General features: G+C 38.9%; 1 protein-coding gene across 1 annotated transcript in view; it reads left to right on the forward strand.

Annotated features, from left to right (window-relative positions):
- GTF2F2 (general transcription factor IIF subunit 2) overlaps positions 1 to 18,936 on the forward strand; it is a 130,078-nt gene extending 111,142 nt beyond the window's left edge. The window contains exons 7-8 of the mRNA XM_043891753.1: positions 4,502 to 4,645; positions 17,670 to 18,936. Of these exons, the coding sequence (XP_043747688.1) occupies positions 4,502 to 4,645; positions 17,670 to 17,789 (264 nt within the window). The 3' untranslated portion in view covers positions 17,790 to 18,936. The remainder of the gene's footprint in view (positions 1 to 4,501; positions 4,646 to 17,669) is intronic.
- Positions 18,937 to 20,160: the final 1,224 nt, after the last annotated feature.

Genomic DNA, 20,160 nt, shown 5'->3' on the forward strand with positions numbered 1-20,160 from the left:
CTGTGGAGCAACCAGCTGTGTTAATCTTCAGAACTAAGGTTGTTGAGAGGGTTTTTTCGGCTTGGCTTTTTGTTTGGTTTTTAAGTATTTATATATATATATATATATAAGATATATATGTATATTTATAAATATATATATAAATTTGGAATTTTGTTGATTAAAGTGGATGCCTGCAGGACTGAATATAAAGGCCTTTCAGCAATATTTGCCTACTGTATTATATAGTATAGTATAAGAATACTACATGGTTTAAAAAAAAAATGCTACATGCTTTGTCCATTTGAATTTGCACACCAAAGTCTGATCAACCCTAAAGAATTAATTTCTTCCCAAGAGATAACAACACATTAGGCAGAAATAGAAGCACTGGGGGTAGGGGAATCTTTCATAAGGATTTAAAATGCAAACCATGATATTCAAGGCTGTCAGGCTCACTTTAAAAGTTAAAAACCTCCACAAAGACTGCCTTGACAAAGCAATCAAAGTATTTCTGCAAACAACAATCTAGAAATTTACAGACATCTGTATTATAATATTTTAATTGGAAGTGGGTGGCATTTATAATTTTAGTCAGGGATTATTGTCTCAGTAATGACAGTTGAACAGCCCTATACCACATCGACAATGGGTGTTCAACATTTGGTTGCAGTTCAGTCTTGAATAATTTGTTTTATATTTTCAAAGTAAAATTGTATATGATGGAATTTGGGGATTATAAAAATTTGTACCTGGAGATGAAAGTTCTTTCTGAATTGACATTTCTATGCAGCTGGTGACGCCTTAGTTTATGGTCACTGGGGGCAGATATCAGTAACTAAAATTCATATAATACAAAAGCTATTTCTAGTCTAATAACTAGCCCAGTAGTATTTTGTGGTGGCTGCAAACAAGTTGGAAGTCTGATTGCTTTGAGTGTCGTTTCCTTATAGTGCCAGTGCAAAACAAAATGCCCACAGGGAAAAGAGCTAAAAGGAAAAGAAATAGCATTATCTCAAAACAGTAGTCTTTTCCTAAATAGACTAGTGCATATCATGTGTAGTTTATTTGTGGAATTAATTTTTAGTACAGAGTTATAAGTACAATATTAAGATTGCCATTTGTACCCTGAGGAGCTTAAAAAAGAGAAGTTACCTCAGGGATCTTAGTTTTGGCATGAGTATAATTAGTTGCTAATAGTTTAATGATCACGGGATCATTTTAGTCCCTTTTTGTAATTACATGTAATTTGGAACCACCTGATACCACAGGTATCAGGGTGATGGATCTCTCTTGAACATTATCAAAAAAAAAAAAAAAGATTTAAATAATGCTTGAACATTATAAAAAAAAAAGATTTAAATAATGCCATACTACAAAAATTTTATTGAGCCATTAATAGGTATGGTTAACACAGAAAGATAAGCATAGAAGTCTTGTCTGTTTTCTCCCCATTTTAAAGGAGGAGAGCACCAATGTTAAATGCAGTGTTTTTGAGATTGAAACATGTAAACCCAGATTTTAAAAGAAAATTTTCTGTGTAGAATTGGTACTTTTCTCACTGCTCATTAACATTACAGATCACAACCTAATCTGACTCTTAATCAATACCTTCAGTATTGATTTTGAAGTTTCTTTCTAATTTATTCTCAGTTCTTATCTTCAGTTCTTTTGGGTGTGACCTATGGCTCTTAGGGTTGGGACAACTTGATAACCAGTTTTTCTCTCCACTGCCTACTGGACTGTATGCCCTCTCTAAAGTGGACTATCTTGCTTTACCAGCATGTTTTGTTGCTTGAAAACATTTTTCCTGTTCATCCTCCTGGCTTCTCAAGTCATTTTACATGAGGAAGAGAGGGCTAACAGTGGAAGCTGAATATACCATAACTTCTGTTTCATATTTCCTGAATTTAACTTTTTCCATCTTCTTTCAGCATAAATTAAAGCTGGGATGGAAGAGAAGACAGAATATCGTACAACTGTAGCTCCATACTGAGAGTACAAAAGCATAGCGCTACCCTTTTGCTAGGTTCCCACCTCTCTGTCTGGTTTTTCCTGAGGACCAGTGACCGCTCACTGAATGAAATCCCACACCCACTCAAGACTGTGAGAAGGAAACAGTCTTTCTCCACTCTCCTTAGTCTGATTCTGCCTTCCTCTGTTTTGTAAACGTCAAGTTAAGTTTCTCTTATCCGCCACTTGGTCGGAGTCAAGGGTTATCATGTCCTTATCCAATGGTCTGGACTTTTATACTCTTTCCTCCAGCCCTGCTTTCTAGACTGTCCATCACAGTGGACAGAGCAAACCCTTTCAAGCACAGTGCAGCTGTGGAAAGGAATTTCCAGATGCAAACTGAGTACAGTTATAAACGGGGGAAAATATGACATATTTTAGACATTGGTCAGCAAAGCAAGGCTTACACTTTAATCACTTAAGGTATTCCGTGATGTGGTTCCTCTTTTTAATCCAAAGACCCTCCTTTCTGTAGTCCTGTGGGCTTTGTCTCGCTCTGTCGTGCTTTCTTTCTCCGTCATACAGTCACTGTCTTAGTTCTGTCCTCCTTTTAACCCGAGAGAAAGAAAATTCTATCTTGAGTGGCCCTCAAGTCCATCTCTTTTGGTCTTGGCTATAGCTCTGCAGCCTCCTTTCTCACAGAATTGGGGCAGAATCTGTACTTCTGCCTATGACCACACGTGCATTTTTTTTTCACCTGATGCTGGGCTGGGTTTCATTCCTCCCCAGCAATACAGTCTGTGCCCTGCATTTACGCTTTTTTCCCAACGTCACAAAGTTGTCCTGGGTAACTCTGGTCTCTTTTACTACATTACTACATTAAGAATACTCAAGGCCCGCTGTATACATTTTAGTGCATGAGCCTTGAGAAAGGGATACCTTTTGAAAGAGAGTATCTTATTTACTCCCATATTTCAGTGCAGTTGGTTTTGTTGTGTAGTGGCTAAGTCATGTCCGGCTCTTTATGACCCCATGGTAGCCCATCAGGCTCCTCCGTCCATGGGATTTCCCAGGCAGGAATACTGGAGTGGGTTGCTATTTTCTTCAGTTTTAGTGCAATACCAAGCATCTAATCCATGCTTAACCTGTTGAGGAGCTGAACGGATTTCGAGTTTTACTCTCTAGGTATACATATCACAAAAATTAAGACATTCAGTTTAGTGCTTTCTCCTTGTCTAGTTCCTAATTTTATTTATTGAAAGACCAATACTGTTGTCAGAGTTACTTCTTGCCTCTAATTTGAGTCTCTGATTATATTTAAGGTATATTTTTAGTTTTAACATCAATAGAAATTAGATTGTTTTTTTACGTCTCTTTTGTTAAAATACAGAGAATAAGCCTAACTATATGAAGCTGGAATTTGTACATAATTTAGTTGCACGTTTTGGTATGCATTTCTCCGTCTTTGAAGCTGGTCCCTGTCTTACAGTGATTCTGTTGATGCACAAAAGGTTGCTCTCTGACAGCTTTCACCCAGCCTGCTGATGCTTTATTGACCAGGTGGGCTGCTGCAGTCTCTATTGTTGTTTAGTCACTAAGTCATGTCTGACTCTTCTGCGACCCCACAGACTGTAGCCCAGCAGGCTCCTCTGTCCATGGGATTCTCCAGGGGAGAATACTGGAGTGGGTCGCCATTTCCTTCTCCAGGGAATCCTCCTGGCCTAGAGATCAAACTTGTATCTCCTTCATTGGCAGGCTACTTCTCTACCACTGAGCCACCAAGGAAGCCCTACAGTTTATATATATCTGTCCTCTAACAAGTTTCTGAGGCTTTATCAAGATAAAGTTTGTCTGTAAAAAAAAAAAAATTAAAAGCTTAATCAGCTGACATGATGCAAGCAAATTGCATGTTTTCAATAAAAAGTTAACTTTTTTACAAATGCACACATCTCTGGCTGGTAACATCAGCAAAGAGTTTATACATTCTCTTCGTGCCATTGCTTACTTCATTTTACAGAAGAAGCAAGTTCAAGGAGGTCACGGGGTTGCGAGGAGAAAAGGCCACCTGTCACCACCCTTGTTCTTTCCTTTTTACCAGGGTTTCCCAAGCTTTTCCTCCCTAGAAAACCTGTTATCTAATCTGCCTGCCCCTCAGCCTTCTTCCTGCCCTGAAAAACTCTCATTTTGAAAGATATTATCTACCAAATGGCATGGAGCAGATAAACTCTTTTACTATATTTTGGGTAATCAAAAACGAAGAGTTGCAAATAGACTTTGTGATCCACATGATGTGATTTCGGTAAAGATGGGCTTTGGGGGAGGAAATGGACACATTACATGAAGCTTTAGGGAACAGTGAAAATGGTTTACAGGTGGGCATTAACCTTCCTGGAGCCTTGCAGGTCTGAGGAGCCCTCGGAGCGGTGAAGGCCACAGGCACTGAACCACCGCTCTTTGACCTGCTGCCTTGCAATTTAAAATCTAATAGTGGAGGACGGAAAAGAGTGCCTGTGTTTCAGAGTCAGCACATTGAACTGATGCCTTCGGGATTTTTGCTTTTTTCACATAGATTGAATATGAAAGGAAAAAGAAAGAAGATGGAAAACGAGCCCGAGCTGATAAACAACACGTTTTGGACATGCTGTTTTCAGCTTTTGAGAAGCATCAGTATTATAATCTGAAGGACTTGGTGGACATCACAAAACAACCTGTGGTATGTATATGCTCACATTGATCCTTTAAACAGATGTAAATTGGCTTCATTAACATGGCTTTACTGAAGAGAAGCGTATGGTGAATTAGTCAGTTCACTTGCACCTATGCTGGTGTCAGGCTTTGCTCCAACATGGAAAAGATGTCTCAGTGTAGTCTTTTTTCTTCCTTCCTGTCTTCCCCTTTTCTTTCTTCCCCTCTCTTTCTTTCTGTTTCTTTTTTTAATCTCAGCTTCATTGTTTTAATTTTCAGTACATTTAGTATCAGTAGCTCATATGAAGAAAAGGCGGATTTGTCCTCCTTTTGAATGATCCTTGATGTTAAGCCTGAAGTCTCTTTGTTTATAGCATTTCTAGTCTTTCATTTGTTCTTCTGCCTCCCTCTGGAAAAGCTCAACTCTAAGAGTGACTGTTTTTTCACAGTGAGTGTTTATCCCTGTCTTGTGAGCTGTTCTCTGTGGATTGTTTTTAATCATCTAGCACTAACATTAAGTCCTTTCAGACGAGCTGTAGAGCCTCACGGTGCTTGTTGAGATTTGCTTGGGTTGGCCTATTCTCCATTTTCAAGGAAAATTGTAATAACTTGATGTTTTAGAAAATTTTTGTTCTATGAATAATCATTTTTTATCACTTCTCCAGACTTTTGTATTAATACCTATCTGCTAATAATCTGTGTTTCTAATCCATTTAAAAATGGACACAAGGAAGGGATCGAAACCCTTTCTGTAGTCTTTGGGTCACATTTCCTTCCGTTTACCTCCCTCATACCTAAGCTTAGCAAAGTGTCATATTGAATTATAGCAGTATTTTACTTACAGGTTTTTAAAACTTAGATGGAAACCGCTTTACTTTTGTCCTCTTACCCAGCTTCCTTTTATCATTTTATCCTCCTTGCCAGGATACCCAGGAATGTGTTAATTCTAGCTGCTCCATTTATTTGCTTCAGAATATGTAACAAGATAACCAGTTTTGTAAAATATTTTAACATAAACGGCTCCTTGGGGATGTTTTTCTTTTTTTTTTATGTATTCAAAGCTTCAGGAAATTATTTCTGAAACTTCAGTATTGATGGTGCAGGTTCCCACTTCTGTAGAGATTTCTTCACTGTTACGCTTTATCCTTTCACTTTTTCATTAAGAAAGAAATTTGAATTCCAAAAGACCTAAATACTTTTTCTTTAACCAAAGAGTAGGAAAGTGCTCATGCTGGCAGTATTATCAACTCATCTTAATGACTTCACTCCCTTCAGCATCAAAGCCTTAGAAACAGCATTCCAAGCTAGATTAAAAAATTTGAAATAGAATAATTCATAAGCTAAACTCCATTTCTTCTGCTTTTAATGAAGTTTATCTTTGTATTTTTATATATACATGAAAAGGCTATTCCAGATATTCTGGATGCAAATGACATAGTCTCATAGAATAAAACACACACACACAGTTAGATGTAGGAAAATAAGTGTTTGTAGAGGGACATTCAGATAAGTACTAAGGAAAGCTCTTTCTTTGCCTTAACATGGAATGATATAATGTTTTTAAAGTTTATTCATTTTGCAGCAGAGAAAAAGGATAACTAGCTTTCTGTCTTGGCTGTTCAGATAATTTTTATGTGGTGGAACTCAGTGACTCTCTTAACAGAACCTCTTAATTCATGGTCAGTAGGTGGGCTTTAGGAGATCCAGCAACCCCCTGAATATGTACAGAAATGTGTGGATTTTTCTGGGGAGCAGATTTGTAGTTTATGTCAGATTCTCAGAGAGCCTGGGAACCTCAAAGAGCTTGAGAACCACTGATCTAGAAACTGAATTATTTTATAGTATTGTTATTATTTAGGGACTAAATTGCCTCTAAAGCATTAACTTTTTGAAGGCAGGTTTGTATATTGTTCACATCCCTAAATATTCATACATTCCACAACACAAACATAGTAGCAATCCAGTAAATATTAGATGAATTGATTTAAGGAAAAGGAGATGGTGGCATCCTTTACCTTTTAGGACCACCATATTTTCCTTGGGTGGATTTTGACTGACCTCCTGTTGTCTGTGGCAGGAGCCAGGTACAAAGAGCCATCTCAGTAAAGCATAGAATGCCGGAGCTGTAGTTACTCTTGTGTAGAGGAGAGGACAGGACGTGGTCAGCATGGGTTCTAGTCCTGCCATTTACCTCGGTGGGGTCTGGAGAAGTCATGTCCATCGCTAAAACTGAGGGAGCTGGACTGGATAATCATCGTGATCCCTTCCAGTGCTCCATCTATGATTCTCTCCCTCTCCTGTTCCATCTCCTCCTCTCCATCTCCCACTCACATTCGAGCCGAGCTGGCAAAGCCTGTTGACCTAGAAAGTGGCTAGAGCCCAGCTCTCCTCCGTGTAGGTAATTCTCCCTTTTAAAAGGGTCACAGTGGAGAAGGAAATGGCAACCCACTCCAGTATTCTTGCCTGGAAAAGTCCATGGACAGAGGAGCCTGACAGGCTGCAGTCTATGGGGTTACATGACTGAGCATGTATGCACAAGGGTGGAGGGAGATGGGTTGGTAGCAATAAAGTGGGAGAACTAAAAAAAATAAAATAAAAGGGTCACAGGACATTAGTCGGTCTGTACTAATGGGCTTCAGTACACCCTTATTAATTTGATTTTAGTCTGAGCAGTACCAGGAGAATGAAGGAACCCAGTGTAGCATGAAAGTCAGTGATCTAGGAAGGAGACAGGACTGGGAGTAATAGAACCTCAGTTCAAGTCCCAGTCCTGCCATCTAGCCAGATAGTCCCAGGTACTTGAATGCATTTAATATTTTAATATGATATATAATTTAATATTTAATTTACTTTATATATGACATTCTTAATATAAACTTACTAATATAATCAAATTAAATGTATATAATGTTATACTTTGTAAATTTGTCTTAAAAATACCTAGTTTATAGGTTCCTTGTAATAATTTTAATGTTTATGAAAGTTGCATTTGTCAACAGCACAGTATTTTGCTAATATTTATTCTTAGTATTATTAAACAAATTCTTGAGCCCTGTGTAAAAGGGAAGAAAGCCATCTTGGTGTTGATCCGTTCTTTAGTCAGTGCATTTAATGAGATGCTCTGGTTTTCTGATGGCCCCCAGTGCCACTCTTGAACACCAGGTTTCTAACCATGATGTGCTCACTTTAACATGTCCTCTTTGTTATCAACACTACTACTGTATTCTTAAGTTACCGTCTGCTTTCTGGCCTTTAGGGTACCATTTTTGACATGTTGAGTGAACCTGAAGTGTTTTCTTGTTTTTCGAGTTCCTTCCCTTCTATAGTCTTCTTCCTAAAAACCTTCACTCCTGCAAGCGAAATTATTGATTAGAGAAACTGCCCTTAAGGGTCAGCCTGTATCCTTCATTCATCAGTGTGTGACTTGCATAAGCAATCAGAGAGTTAAAGTTACTCATTAAGGACAAATAAGCCAATTTTAAAAGGCCAGGCTCTGGTAACTGATAAAAAAGTCAGAAACACAGCATCCATTTAAAGGAGTGTTTTCATGCATTTTAAATTTTGACTTTTTTTCCCCCCTCTAAAGTAAAATATCAGAGGAAGCCTATTATTTCTCTGTTGACAGTCTTTGCTCTTTTACCTTAAATGTGTTATGTCTAGTCTTTCTTTATATTTTATTGTATCTGTAAAATATAGCATAGCAGCATTTCCTTCAGGAATTCAAGCCATTTAAAGCTCTGTGTAATTGCTCCCTTTGAAACCCCAGACTGCCAAGGCCACTATGAGCCCAAGCACCCTGTTCTCCAACACAGCACCCCTTTCCCAGGGTTTCTTCAGACATCCATTTCTGTTTAAAGTGTCATCAGAAATCAGCTCTAATTGTAACCGAACCTCCGCATTTCCTTGTGCCCTGCATCCGTTTGATTTCAGGTCAAGATTCAGGGAGATTTATCTTTAATTACTGATGATCCCTTGTAAATCAGCAGTCCCCAGTCACGTCGACCCAGTGGGCCATTTGCCTTTTAATTCAGAGTGTGTAATTGAACAATTTGCATGCTTTTATAAAGTAAGTTCACATCAACATGAAAAATGAGGCAAAGATTTGCATGACTTTGATTTTGAAGCAGCTTGGTACCCATAAGCTTAAGTTGCCCAGCGCTAAATAATGCTCAACAGGCCGTTGCTCGTTTGCCCAAGACAGGCTTTTGATAAAGCCAGTGCAGCAGTAAGGTAATATTAACCTGATCCTCAGAGCTTGTTTCCAGACAGGCCTGAATAAAAATAAGTGGAATTTGGCATCGGTAAGATATAAGAAGATAATGTTTTTTAAAGGGAAAAAATGGCTAAAGAATTTGATGTACTGAGCATTTCTCCTGTCAGAAGATAAAAGTTTATTTACAAGCATATGTTCTTATAGACCTGTCAGTTAGTTGGCTGGGACTTGTTCAGCTGCAAGAAAGGAAAACTGAGCTCAAACTAGCTTAAGCAAAAATACAGTGTGTTGGCTCCTGTAGCTGAGAAGTTCAGGAATACATCTTGCTTTAGACATGGCTGAATCCAGCTACTAATATTATTTAGTTAGCCTGGTTCCTCCCCATCCCTGTCTGTCCTCATCGTTATGTCTTTCCTGGGTGTTGTCTTTCTGCTCGGGCAGGATCTAGCCATGTGGTAGACATGCACTTCAGTGGTAGCTGAAGCACTTCACAGCTAGCAGCCTCACAGCATACAGAGAATGTCTGCCCTGATTATTCCAGCAGAAGCTCAGGGAAGATCTCAATTGCCCTGCCAGGGGTTGGACGTTCATTCCTGAGCCAAGAGGATGGGGTAGGATGGTCCATCGGCCAGGCCCACTGCCTCTTGCACCCTTGTGCCACATTGCTTGGTACAGAAATAGCACCTGCTAAGTCAGTCATTTGCTGTCATCTCAAATTTAGTTTGTTGAAAACAGAACTCTTGATTTCTACATCCCTCCAACCCCGACCCCCTGCACTGCCCCACTGCAGTAACAATACCATGCCCCGGGTAGCTCAAGCCAGACATGTATACTCCTGTTTTCTCCATGATGACTGTGTTACACAGTATGATGCATATATATCACACATCTCTGGCTCAGAGTCTTAAAAGGTAAAGGTAATCTTAGAGACAGTTCAGTCATAGTCCCAGAGAAGGAGTTGCCTAGTGGCCTGAGCCCGGGTCTTACTGCATCGCCTCTTCTGTTCAGACACGTGTGTATATCCAAAGACAAAAAAAATACTTTAACGACAATGGAAATCCCTTTTTAATGACAGGAGGAGGGAGTTAATTTCTCTCTCAGACTGCTTTGAAAATTTCTGTATTATTAAGTATCGTCTGATTAGCCATATACATGGGAAATGGAATCTAAGCTTTATGTTGGCTTATTCAGTTCCTGACCCAAGTAAAAACAGGACCTTTTTTTTTTTTTTTTCCAGAAGCCAACACAACATTGTAAAGCAATTGTCCTCCAATTAAAAAAAAAAAAACCTGTTTTTTTTGAAGTTCAGTGTTTAAAGTTCATTCCCAAATGAACTGCTAAATAAGTGTTTTTATTATAATGTCTTGTTCTGACATAGGCTTTTCCTTTTTTACATGATTCCTTTTCTCTTTTTTCCCCCAAATCTTTATCATTTCCTTTCTATTCACATATTTCTGTTCAGTTCTCTCTTCATTTTTTCTATAACTGGAAGTTTTTAATTTCAAATGGTATTACCAAAACTAAAAAGACCACCAGTTGCCCAACAAAGCATATTAACTAGTGACAGCCCTCTGTGAGACTTCCATTTTAAAAAATAATTATTTGCAGCAGCTGGTTAATTCAGTTGGTTAGAGTGTAGTGCTAAAAAATAATTATTTGCTATCTTGTTAATTTGAGCCTTACTTAAAAGTTTTAGAGTATGAAATGTCATATTAAAATAAATTATTAACTATGTTGAATATAAATGGATAAAATTTAAATGCATTTATAAAATTTTAATGCTTTCCTTATGAAGAGAAGGTTCTAATAACTAATAGATTTACTACCAAGTTTATTATGAAATGGTAACATTTTCTCTTTTAATTTATTCTATGATTTGTCTCAGCCTTTTTATTTTATTTTTTTACCTAATTCTGAATGAGGTAAAATTGGGGGGTCAATTTGTTGATGTAACCAATCAAGTCATTATTTTATATGAAATACTACGTCAGTAAAAGCAGTATCTGACATAGGCTCCCAGTAAGCAAAATTGGGCATTACTACATAGAAAATTTAGAGTTTTTAATTAAGCAGTAGGCTATACAGTTTGTATTTATTCTGACAATGTCATTACCCATAAAATCTCCTTCTCTACCTTTCCGGTCCCATTTGATTTTAAAATAAAATGAATAAAGGTAAGAGGTAAAAAAATACATGTTTAAGCTCATTAGCTGCCTCCTCCTGATTTCGTTACCCTAAAGCAAGTCCCTAAAGCAAACTGGAAGGCCAGACTTGTTTCAGGCTTACCATTGTGGGAATTGTCTTGGGGAAGAAGTCGTTTTCTTCGTGTTGGTCTCTACCTAAGAGAAGGCATTACCCTGTGGGCTTAGATAAGTGTCTGAAACTTCCTGGTCTCTGTAACTCAGCAGGGGAATTGATCCCAGAGGATACACCTGTTGGCAGAAAACCCTATAGTGCCTGCCTGGCTGGCCACCTTCAGTTCTGTATTGCAGCAGAGAGCCATTCCTTCTAGAATGTGCCAAGACAGATATTCTAATTCCATTGTATTTTCCAGTCCATATGGACTGATCCAAAGAGCTTGCCACTGTTAATTGGAAATATTACTTTACCCGTGGTAATTTGATAATAAAAAATGGTGTTATCTTAATTTGTTATCAGCTAGAGAGGTCTTTTTTCTCATCCATTTAAAACCTTGTTTTCAGTACAATTATATATTTTCTTAAGTTATAGTTCAGTGCATTTTCATATATTCACATAGTTGTACAACCATTGCCACAACCAATTTTAGAACATTTTATTGACCCCTCAAAGAAACTCTGTACCTGTTAACAATTACTCCTATGCACCCACCCTCCTCCCCAGCCCTAGCAAACCACTGATTTCCTCTGTGTCTCTAAAGATTTGCCTGTTCTGGACATTTTCATACGAATGGAGTCATGTAATATGTGGTCTCTTATGACTGACTTCTTTTATTTAGGCATAATGTTTTCTCAGGTTTCATCCATGTTGTATCATGTATCAGTATTTTCTTCTTTTTTTATTGCCAGATAAATACCGTTATATGGGTATACAATGATTTGTTTATCCATTCACCCATAGATAGTTGTTTCCTCTTGTTGGCTACTGTAACAAGGCTGATATATGAACATTATGTACAAGTTATTGTGTGAACATATATTTTTATTTCCCTTGAAAGTTGAACTGCTGGATCACTTGGTAACTCCGTTTAACTGAGGAACTACCCGATTGTCATCAATCCTTTTTTAATCCTTAGCCAGCAAGAGCTTCTATATATTGTTGCGTTAGAGTAAAACTTTACTGTCTGTTCCATATATTTTAAGGGTGAATAATGCTTCATCATCGAGAGTGCTAGCTAATTTTCTAAAAATTGTCTGTGGTAAAATAAATACCTAAAGACTTTTTTGCTTGCCATTTAGTTTCTAGCAGTGTTTTCAGATGGAGTAATAATGACTATGTCAATTGATATGTTCTTATTCTTTGTACAATCTAAACTACACGTCAGGCAGTAACCAACACAACATTGTCAAGCAATTTTCCTCCAACTAAAAAATAAAAATAGCTAAACTACTCATCACACTAATTGCACTAGTAGTTAGTTTCTGTAGTTCTAAATGCAAGAATTCATATTTATATTTCAGTAGGAATTTTTTTCATCTGTATCTAGTTTTGAGTATCTTTTGACTGTACTTTCCTCATTAGCGTTTTTAACATTAACTGTGTGTATGTTTCTCCCTCTGTTGGTAGCCATACTATCCGAGCCAGTATTCCAAGGTTAAGTTATGTTATATTATGCTTAGCATACAACTAAACTAATGCAATTTAGAAAGCATTAAAGACATAGTTAAAATTCACAGTTTGGGCCCAAAGGAAGTAAACTTTATCTGAAATATGTGAGCATGTGAGTCACTTGCCATGGCTGGACAGATGAAGTGTGACTGAAAGTAAGATGATTTACCAGCATATAGATGCTAATGCAGTAATAAATTTCTTTTTTTAGAGTTTGGATTAGGGAGGGAGGGCCATGGGGTGGGTAGAGTTTGTGGCTTGGCCATTTCATTACCCATCATCTCTGTGTTCCTTAGAGTTTTACAGAGGGAGGAATGCAGTCTGTGGGACCCTGAGAGGAAAACAGGGCAGAGACTAGTGTGAAAACAGAGACGAAACCAGCAGGAACAGGGGAGAAAATTGCTGAGATGGCCCAGGTTCCAGAGAAACCCTCAACACCGTCTTCCCTCCCCCGTTCAGGATTCTCTCTGAAAGAGAGAAAACATAGGTTGCCTTTGTTCACAGCTTACACGTAATGTGTAGTTTGTTTAATTTTTTTTTTTTTAATGCTAGAACGTTGTGCCTTGGAGCCACTAACATCTTCATCAGTAAGTCCTCTGTTCTGTCAACCTTGCTTGCAGGAGTCACAGTCAGTCATCCAAAAATCACATAAATATGAAGTGATACTTTGAAATAATAACAGAACTGATTGTGGATGCCCTTGCCACTGGGTCACTTTATAAAAAGCATATAAGCAGTTTCCCTTTGGTGACTGTGTTAACCAGTGCCATCTTTTGGTGTAGATTTATGTAATACACATTCACTCCAGCCTTTGGGGACTGTTTTATGATGAAAAGTCTAGTAAGGTTGTCTCTTTAGCTTACCTAAAAGCATTATTATTTGGTGATCAGCTCTCTGTCAAAGATATATGTTGGTGTTTTTTTAAATCAACTTTTAGGAATAAGGTATAGTTAATTCATTATTATCTGTGGTAATGCTTAACACTAATTTGTGATGAAATGAAACACAGATAAATCCTCCATTTGCAGTAGAGGAAAAGATGATATGAAAAATGGCAGGGCTGGAAGGTGATAAGGAGAGTGAAGAAGAGAAGCTAAAACAGGCTGCTGTGACTAGGTTTGTGCCTTGTGACTAGGTTGGTCTTGATCTTGGGGGAGAAATCAGGAATTTGATGTGTGAATTTCCAGCCTTTTGGCCACCACAGTTTTGTCTTGATCCACAAATGCATAGCACATCCTACTCCGTAGACTTCGCGGCTCCAGTGTGTGCCTTTCCTTCCCTTGCAAGGAGGCTGTACTGTTCTCTCCCTTTTTTCTCTGCATGCAGACTTGCTGTCAATACGCCCCCACACATTCTCTTTGATGAAGACTTGCTGGACTTGAGCCAGTTTATTACTTCAGCAGTTCTTGTTCCGCCAAACTCCATAGTAGGCAATGAGAAATCTTTCCAATCCTATGTGACATAAAGGTGATCTTCTCAGTTCTGGAATCCTTTGTTTAAAATACAAGTGGTTAGACAAAAGATTAAATTGCAGAATCAGTGTTTAGAATTATTTAATTGTAAGAAGAGAACTAGTCCCCCTTGGTCTCCACACAGAATAGCCGTTTAGTTCAAATGATCAAATGTCCATCCTCAGAGGACCTAGCAGCTTGGCTCTGGCCCCTCTCCAGTGCTCCCACGATGTCCTACATATATGTCCTTGTTCCTGTGCTTCTCTTTAACTTTACGATTGCCTGCTTCCATGCCCTTGCTTCCCCCATATACACCCTGATCTTAAACTGTGAACTCTGTGAGGATGAAAACAGACTGTGTACCACTCAGCCTGGTGCTCAGATAAATCTAAGTGTGAAGATACACATTTTTTTAAAGGGAAGTCCGATTACAAATTAATCTTCAGTCCTGCTAAAACCTTTAAAAATTTCCACCCCAATTGGCTTTGTCTCAATAATATTTTAGCACCACAATACAGATGTTAGTAGTAAATTCAGATTCAGGTAATACAGTTTTATCAATTTTTATTCTCAAACAGGGTCATTGCTCTATATGGTAGTGAGATGAGAAAGGAAAACAGCTAGAGTTAGCAGAGTTTATTCCCTTGGGCCTTCTAAGTGATCGTCCCCCTAACCACCACCACCCCCCACACAAGCGCAAAACCCTCCTGGCCCCTCTCTAACTCTGAAGCATCCGCGGTTCATTCAGCGCTGGTGCGCCCGGTGCCTCTGACAGCAGCCAGGCCCTGCGGCGGCCGCGTGGGCTTTGGTGGGAGAGCCAGACCTGCACACACAGCGCTGATGCAGTGAGGGCCCTCCCGGGAAGTCCACACTGCGTGACGTGTAGATCCGAGGGCTGGGACCGCTGGAAGGTTCCCCTGAGAAAGTGACATTTGCACCACGTCTAAAAGGATGAGGAGTTCTGACCTGAAGGAAGGGGATAAGCCTTACAGGGAAGGCGAAGGGCGGGCACAAGCGCGTGTGGACGAGAAGTGGCCAGTGCCCGGCCACAGCGAAAAGACAGACCTGGGTGGGTGCCTGCGCGAGGGTTTGGAATTTAACCTGGAGGCCAGGGGGCAAGTCAGAGAAGATTTTAAACAGAGAAGTTACGTAATCTCACTGTTCTTTCCCTGCGTCCTTCCTTCTAGGATTCTCTGACCTTGCTTTTCTCTGTTGTTACTACTTCTTTCTCTGCTAACGCTGTGTGCCAAGGTAAATCAGCTGGTTCTAGTAGAGTGCTGTTAGGTTTGGGGTTTGGAACATTGTCAAACTTCCGAAGTCTGCCCCTTCTCCCACCCCAGAAGAGAGTTCTGTACCATGACCCTGATCCCATCTTGTCAACTGACAAATCAGTGGACCCCTGACTAGGTCTTGGCATTCTTATTGTTAAAACAGGAAAAAAAAAAAAAAAAAAGAGTGACATCTTTATATATAAAAAGAAATACTCCTTAACTTTATTATACTAATGTAATAAAATGAGAGTGAAGGCAACTGAATTTGTACACTTAAGACACAGTATTTTGTGTTTCACCCTCTCTAGGCTTTTCATCTTCTGTACCCAGGTTATAACGTGGGCATGGTAGGCTTGGGAAGACAGTGTCGTCTGGCAACTTCAGTGCTCCTGGCCCCTGCTCTCTCCATTTTTGAGCCCTTGCACTGTGTCCCCAGTTGTATGATTGTTTGCAGCCAGGGTCTAGCCATTCTCACAATAAACCGTTCTTTGGAATTTTACAAAGAAATCATTCATGGCACCCACGCTGAAAACTGAAGCCCATCCTGTCATTTTCCATTTATGATTCCTGTTTAACTAGAAAGTCGTTTATGAACAGTGTCCCATGTTTTCTATGCAATCTGAAGCAGCAGATGGCAGGCGTGCATATTACCTGGTTGTCTGAAGCCTACTTGAGTAACTCGCTGACTCATATACACGGGTCCCTTGTTGGAGCCAGCTACAGAAGGCGTGGGAGGCAGGCAGGCAGGCCTCCTCCTGGGGAAGCCCAGGCCTCCATCGATTCATTGCTGCCACCTGCTGGGGTGGGGAAGCCGCTCAAGTGAGAGCTGAGCCATCCAGGCTGTTTGAGAGACCTGTGTGTAGTTCCAGTGCTCACCAGGGACCCCGAAATAGAAGTTGAAACTGTAGAACACCACACCAGTCAGTGTGAGGTGGTGTTCCATGATGTCGGTTAGCACACACTCTCCAGCAACAGTGAGGCTAAGAAAACCAAACAACGCTGCAAGGACCAAAAGGTCCCAGAGCATTAGAGCCAGAAGAGTCTTTTGAGCAGTTGCTGTGGACTTTAGTTCAGTCAGGCTCCAGGGGGCTTGTGAAATGCAGTTTCCCATGCCTTGCGCCGGAGATTTAATTCACTCGACCTACAGTAGGGTTTAGTTCACAGGCCCCCATGAAGTTCTGATGCAGGTAGTCTAGCATCACACTTGAGAAAGGCACCGCCTTCAACATTATCAAGCCGTTATCAGCCATTTTTTAAATTAGTGCCTCATTTCCATAAATTAAAAAATTTACATCCTATTACATCTTCCATCAATGTAATGTACCTGTAACTGGTTCTGTGAAGCATACACACAAAAATTCTTGTTTGGCTCGTTGGTTGTGTAGGGGGGGAGGAATTCGTTTTAAATATTTAACTTTTCTGTCTTCCCCAAGAAGGAAGTACTGTAATTTATATTGGTTTATAGTGAAATGCTTTTTCACCTTGGGCATTGGCAAGCAAAGGTGGGGTTTGATACTACATTTTTCATAGCCATCATTTTCATGCCTCTAGTGATCATTTGGGTAATACGTGAATTTTCAGGTGCCTGAAATACCATGATACAGAGTTCTGATGTCCATCATTTCTCACTTCTATTCTTTGGTGGACCCAAGCCCAAGAAAACTGCAGCCCTCAGGGTTTTTAACATATCTTATTCTCCCTTTCTCTGTCTAGGCAACCTTGGCCATGTGATACAAACAATATTAAACATACATAATGATTTACCCTATTACACAAGAAAAGCAAGTGACCCAATAGCAAATTTGAGAACTCACCTTAGAACCGAGAATTCTGGGTGCCTGTCGTGTGCTTGCTTCATAGAGAAATAACATATGCTCCTGCTTCTAAAATGACTCTTTGCTATCCAAGAATAACCCTGTCTGACTGTGAACTCAGTGATACCATGGAACTCGGGGGCTCTTTACTTGGTATACTGTGTAAATTAAAAGTACCAGCAAATTTTCTAGTGTATTTCCTTCTAGACTCTCCTTTTTTTTTTTTTTTTTTTTTTTTTAGCTCTCAAGGCTGCTGGCATTCAGGACTTCCAAGCCCTTTAATGCAAATAATCATATTTAGTGCAGTTATCATGTATTGTATGCAGATAATCAAAAAGGCAGTTTATTGAAATTCATTATAGAGAAATCTAATGGGGCTTTCAGAATCATAATTTTTGTTACTTGTAAATGTAGTTTGGTGTATCATTTATTTTATATTTTTGTTTCCTGCCTTCTTTATCTCCTCTGTCACGGTTATTTTGGTTCTGTTTTTCAGTCATACCTGAAGGACATCTTAAAGGAAATTGGTGTTCAAAATGTAAAAGGGATCCACAAAAACACATGGGAACTGAAGCCAGAATACAGACATTATCAAGTAGAAGAAAAAAGTGATTAAGAAGATTCGAAGCCCGCCTAACAGAACTAAAGGATGATGAGCTAAGCAGGCAGCCTTGATACGTGAATCCTCGAGCACCATCTATTATAGGGGGGAAATGACTGGTATTTTCATTTCTCTAGGTAAATTTTTTAAACAATAATTCTTGTAAAGTTGCTTAAATGATTTTTGAGGAAAAAGAACATCTTTATTTATATACTTATATTAAACCAGATTATTCATGATGGGGTGGGGAGTTGAAAGGTTTTTCTTTTTAAATATTAACTTTAAAATGTAAAATTAGGAAATGTTTTCTAAATGAGGACTCCCCATCTTTGCGGGAAGAGTTGAAGTGATGTAGATCCAAAGTGATTGGCACAGCAGGAAAAAAAAGTAGGCAACTACAGAAATTCTCAAAAGGAACTAAAGAAAAGTTCCTTATTCTGAAATTGTCAAAGAGCAAGGCTGTCTTTTTTTTTTTTTTTAACAGGTGGTTGTGTTTCATATTTGCACGTATTAATGAAAGGATAGCATTTGGGTGTGCACTAAGGTAGCAGTTTTGTTTTGTTTTTTTTCTTTTTCAAGATAGCAGATTTCATCATTAGCTTACTTTACCCCAGTGACAGTGACATGAGAAGTGGAAAAAGACATGGTCAGTTGTTCTTTCTTTCCTCTTTTCTTCTTTTAAAATAATTAGAAATTAAATGCTTTTCCAATTCGGGATATACATCCCCCATCATAAGCTTCTCAGAGATGTTTACTGCACACTCAGTGAGCCTATATTGACTAGTGTGTGGCAAAGGCTGCTTAACGCCTAAAGGAGGGTTGTAGGGGTAAGGTTGATGTGTACAGATAAACAGGTTAATGTCAGCTCCTGGCGAATGAAAGTGTTTCTCTTGTCTTTCTTTTTAATTAATTTTAAATAAAAACAATAGCTGTCCATGGTATTACATAGCACAAAATGTTATATATTAGACAATCCAAAAGCATACCCATGAATAAGATCACCAAAACAAAAGAAGCTTTAGCAAACTAAACACAATTAAGAATTTATTTATACTTGTTAATTTTGTCAGCTGTTTCTGTATGCTTACAACCAAGAAGCAGCAAATGCCAAAATTTTTTAATGTTATGTAATTAAAACAAATCATGGAAATAATCTGTCCACTGAGATAAATATTTTCCTGTACTATTTGATTTTTTTTTTTTTTTTTTTTTTACTATTTGATTTTTTAGCAGCAGAATGCTGAAGCTGAGTACCAGTGCGTCAAATTTTTTGTCCTAGGATTCCCAGTGAAATAAAACAAAGGAAGGTGGTCCCATCCCCTCTCCCACCTCCAGCTGTCTTATCCTGCCTTATTGTGCTGCAGTAACCAAACATTGTATCTCCATTACCTTCCTTTTTTTTTTTTTAAGGCGTTGTTTGTTTGTTTGTTTGTTTTTTATGTGGGCCATTTTTTTAAGTCTTTATTGAATTTGTTATAGCTTCTGTTTTATGTTTTGGTTTTTTGACTGCAAGGCATGTGGGATCTTAGGTCCCCGGGCAGGGATTGAACCCTTGAACCCACACTCCCTTCATTGAAGTTGTAACCACTGGACCACCAGGGACATCCCTCCATTACCTCTCAATTCCTCAGTGTAGGCAAGCAGATAAATAATGGTGTGCTCTATCTGTATATAGCTGAGAATTCTAGGCACCTGTGATTTGCTTTGTTCAGAGTTTGTCTTTTTGGATGTATGACACTGCCCTGAAGCAGACCTGTGTCTCCTCTACCCCTGCCTTTTGTTTTTGTAGTGACAGCACCTGCCAGAACTTGTGCTGGTAGAGTTGCCAGGGCAACTTTGTCTCATCTAAAGCTGTGCTTTGGTTATTTTCTGCCAACTTGCTTGTTAAGCTTGTTTTAGTTACCTTGCACCTTATCACACTGACAATATCTTATCTCTTAAATACTTATTATCTCTTCAGTAGACTAGGTGGTGGACTGGTGCCATTCCTGATTAATTTTTTTGCAATTGCTTTCTTATTTAGTACAAAAATACAGCTGTTGGTCAAGAAGGAGACTCTCTCTTCCACCTGGGTTCCCTTTTTCTTTTATTTCAGGACTCTCTTTCTCTGATAAACATGGTTTTGGCAGCCAAAAGTCCTAAACCCTTATAACCACTGTGAGATGGTGAGAGAGGAAGGCTGATGAGGGAGATATACACCTGGTAAGATGTCCCATCATAAGACAACAGGAAGGCCATATGTAATCAATGAGATTGTTAAACTCAACCAGTGCACACACTTTGGGGATATTTTAACTGACAAAATGTAGTAAGATTGTGGTTGCTTGGCATTGAAAAGATTTGAAATCACATGTTACCAGTAGCATCCAAAGTGAGATATCTTTAA

Source organism: Cervus elaphus, chromosome 30, assembly GCF_910594005.1.
Source record: "Cervus elaphus chromosome 30, mCerEla1.1, whole genome shotgun sequence".
Lineage (NCBI taxonomy): Eukaryota > Metazoa > Chordata > Mammalia > Artiodactyla > Cervidae > Cervus > Cervus elaphus.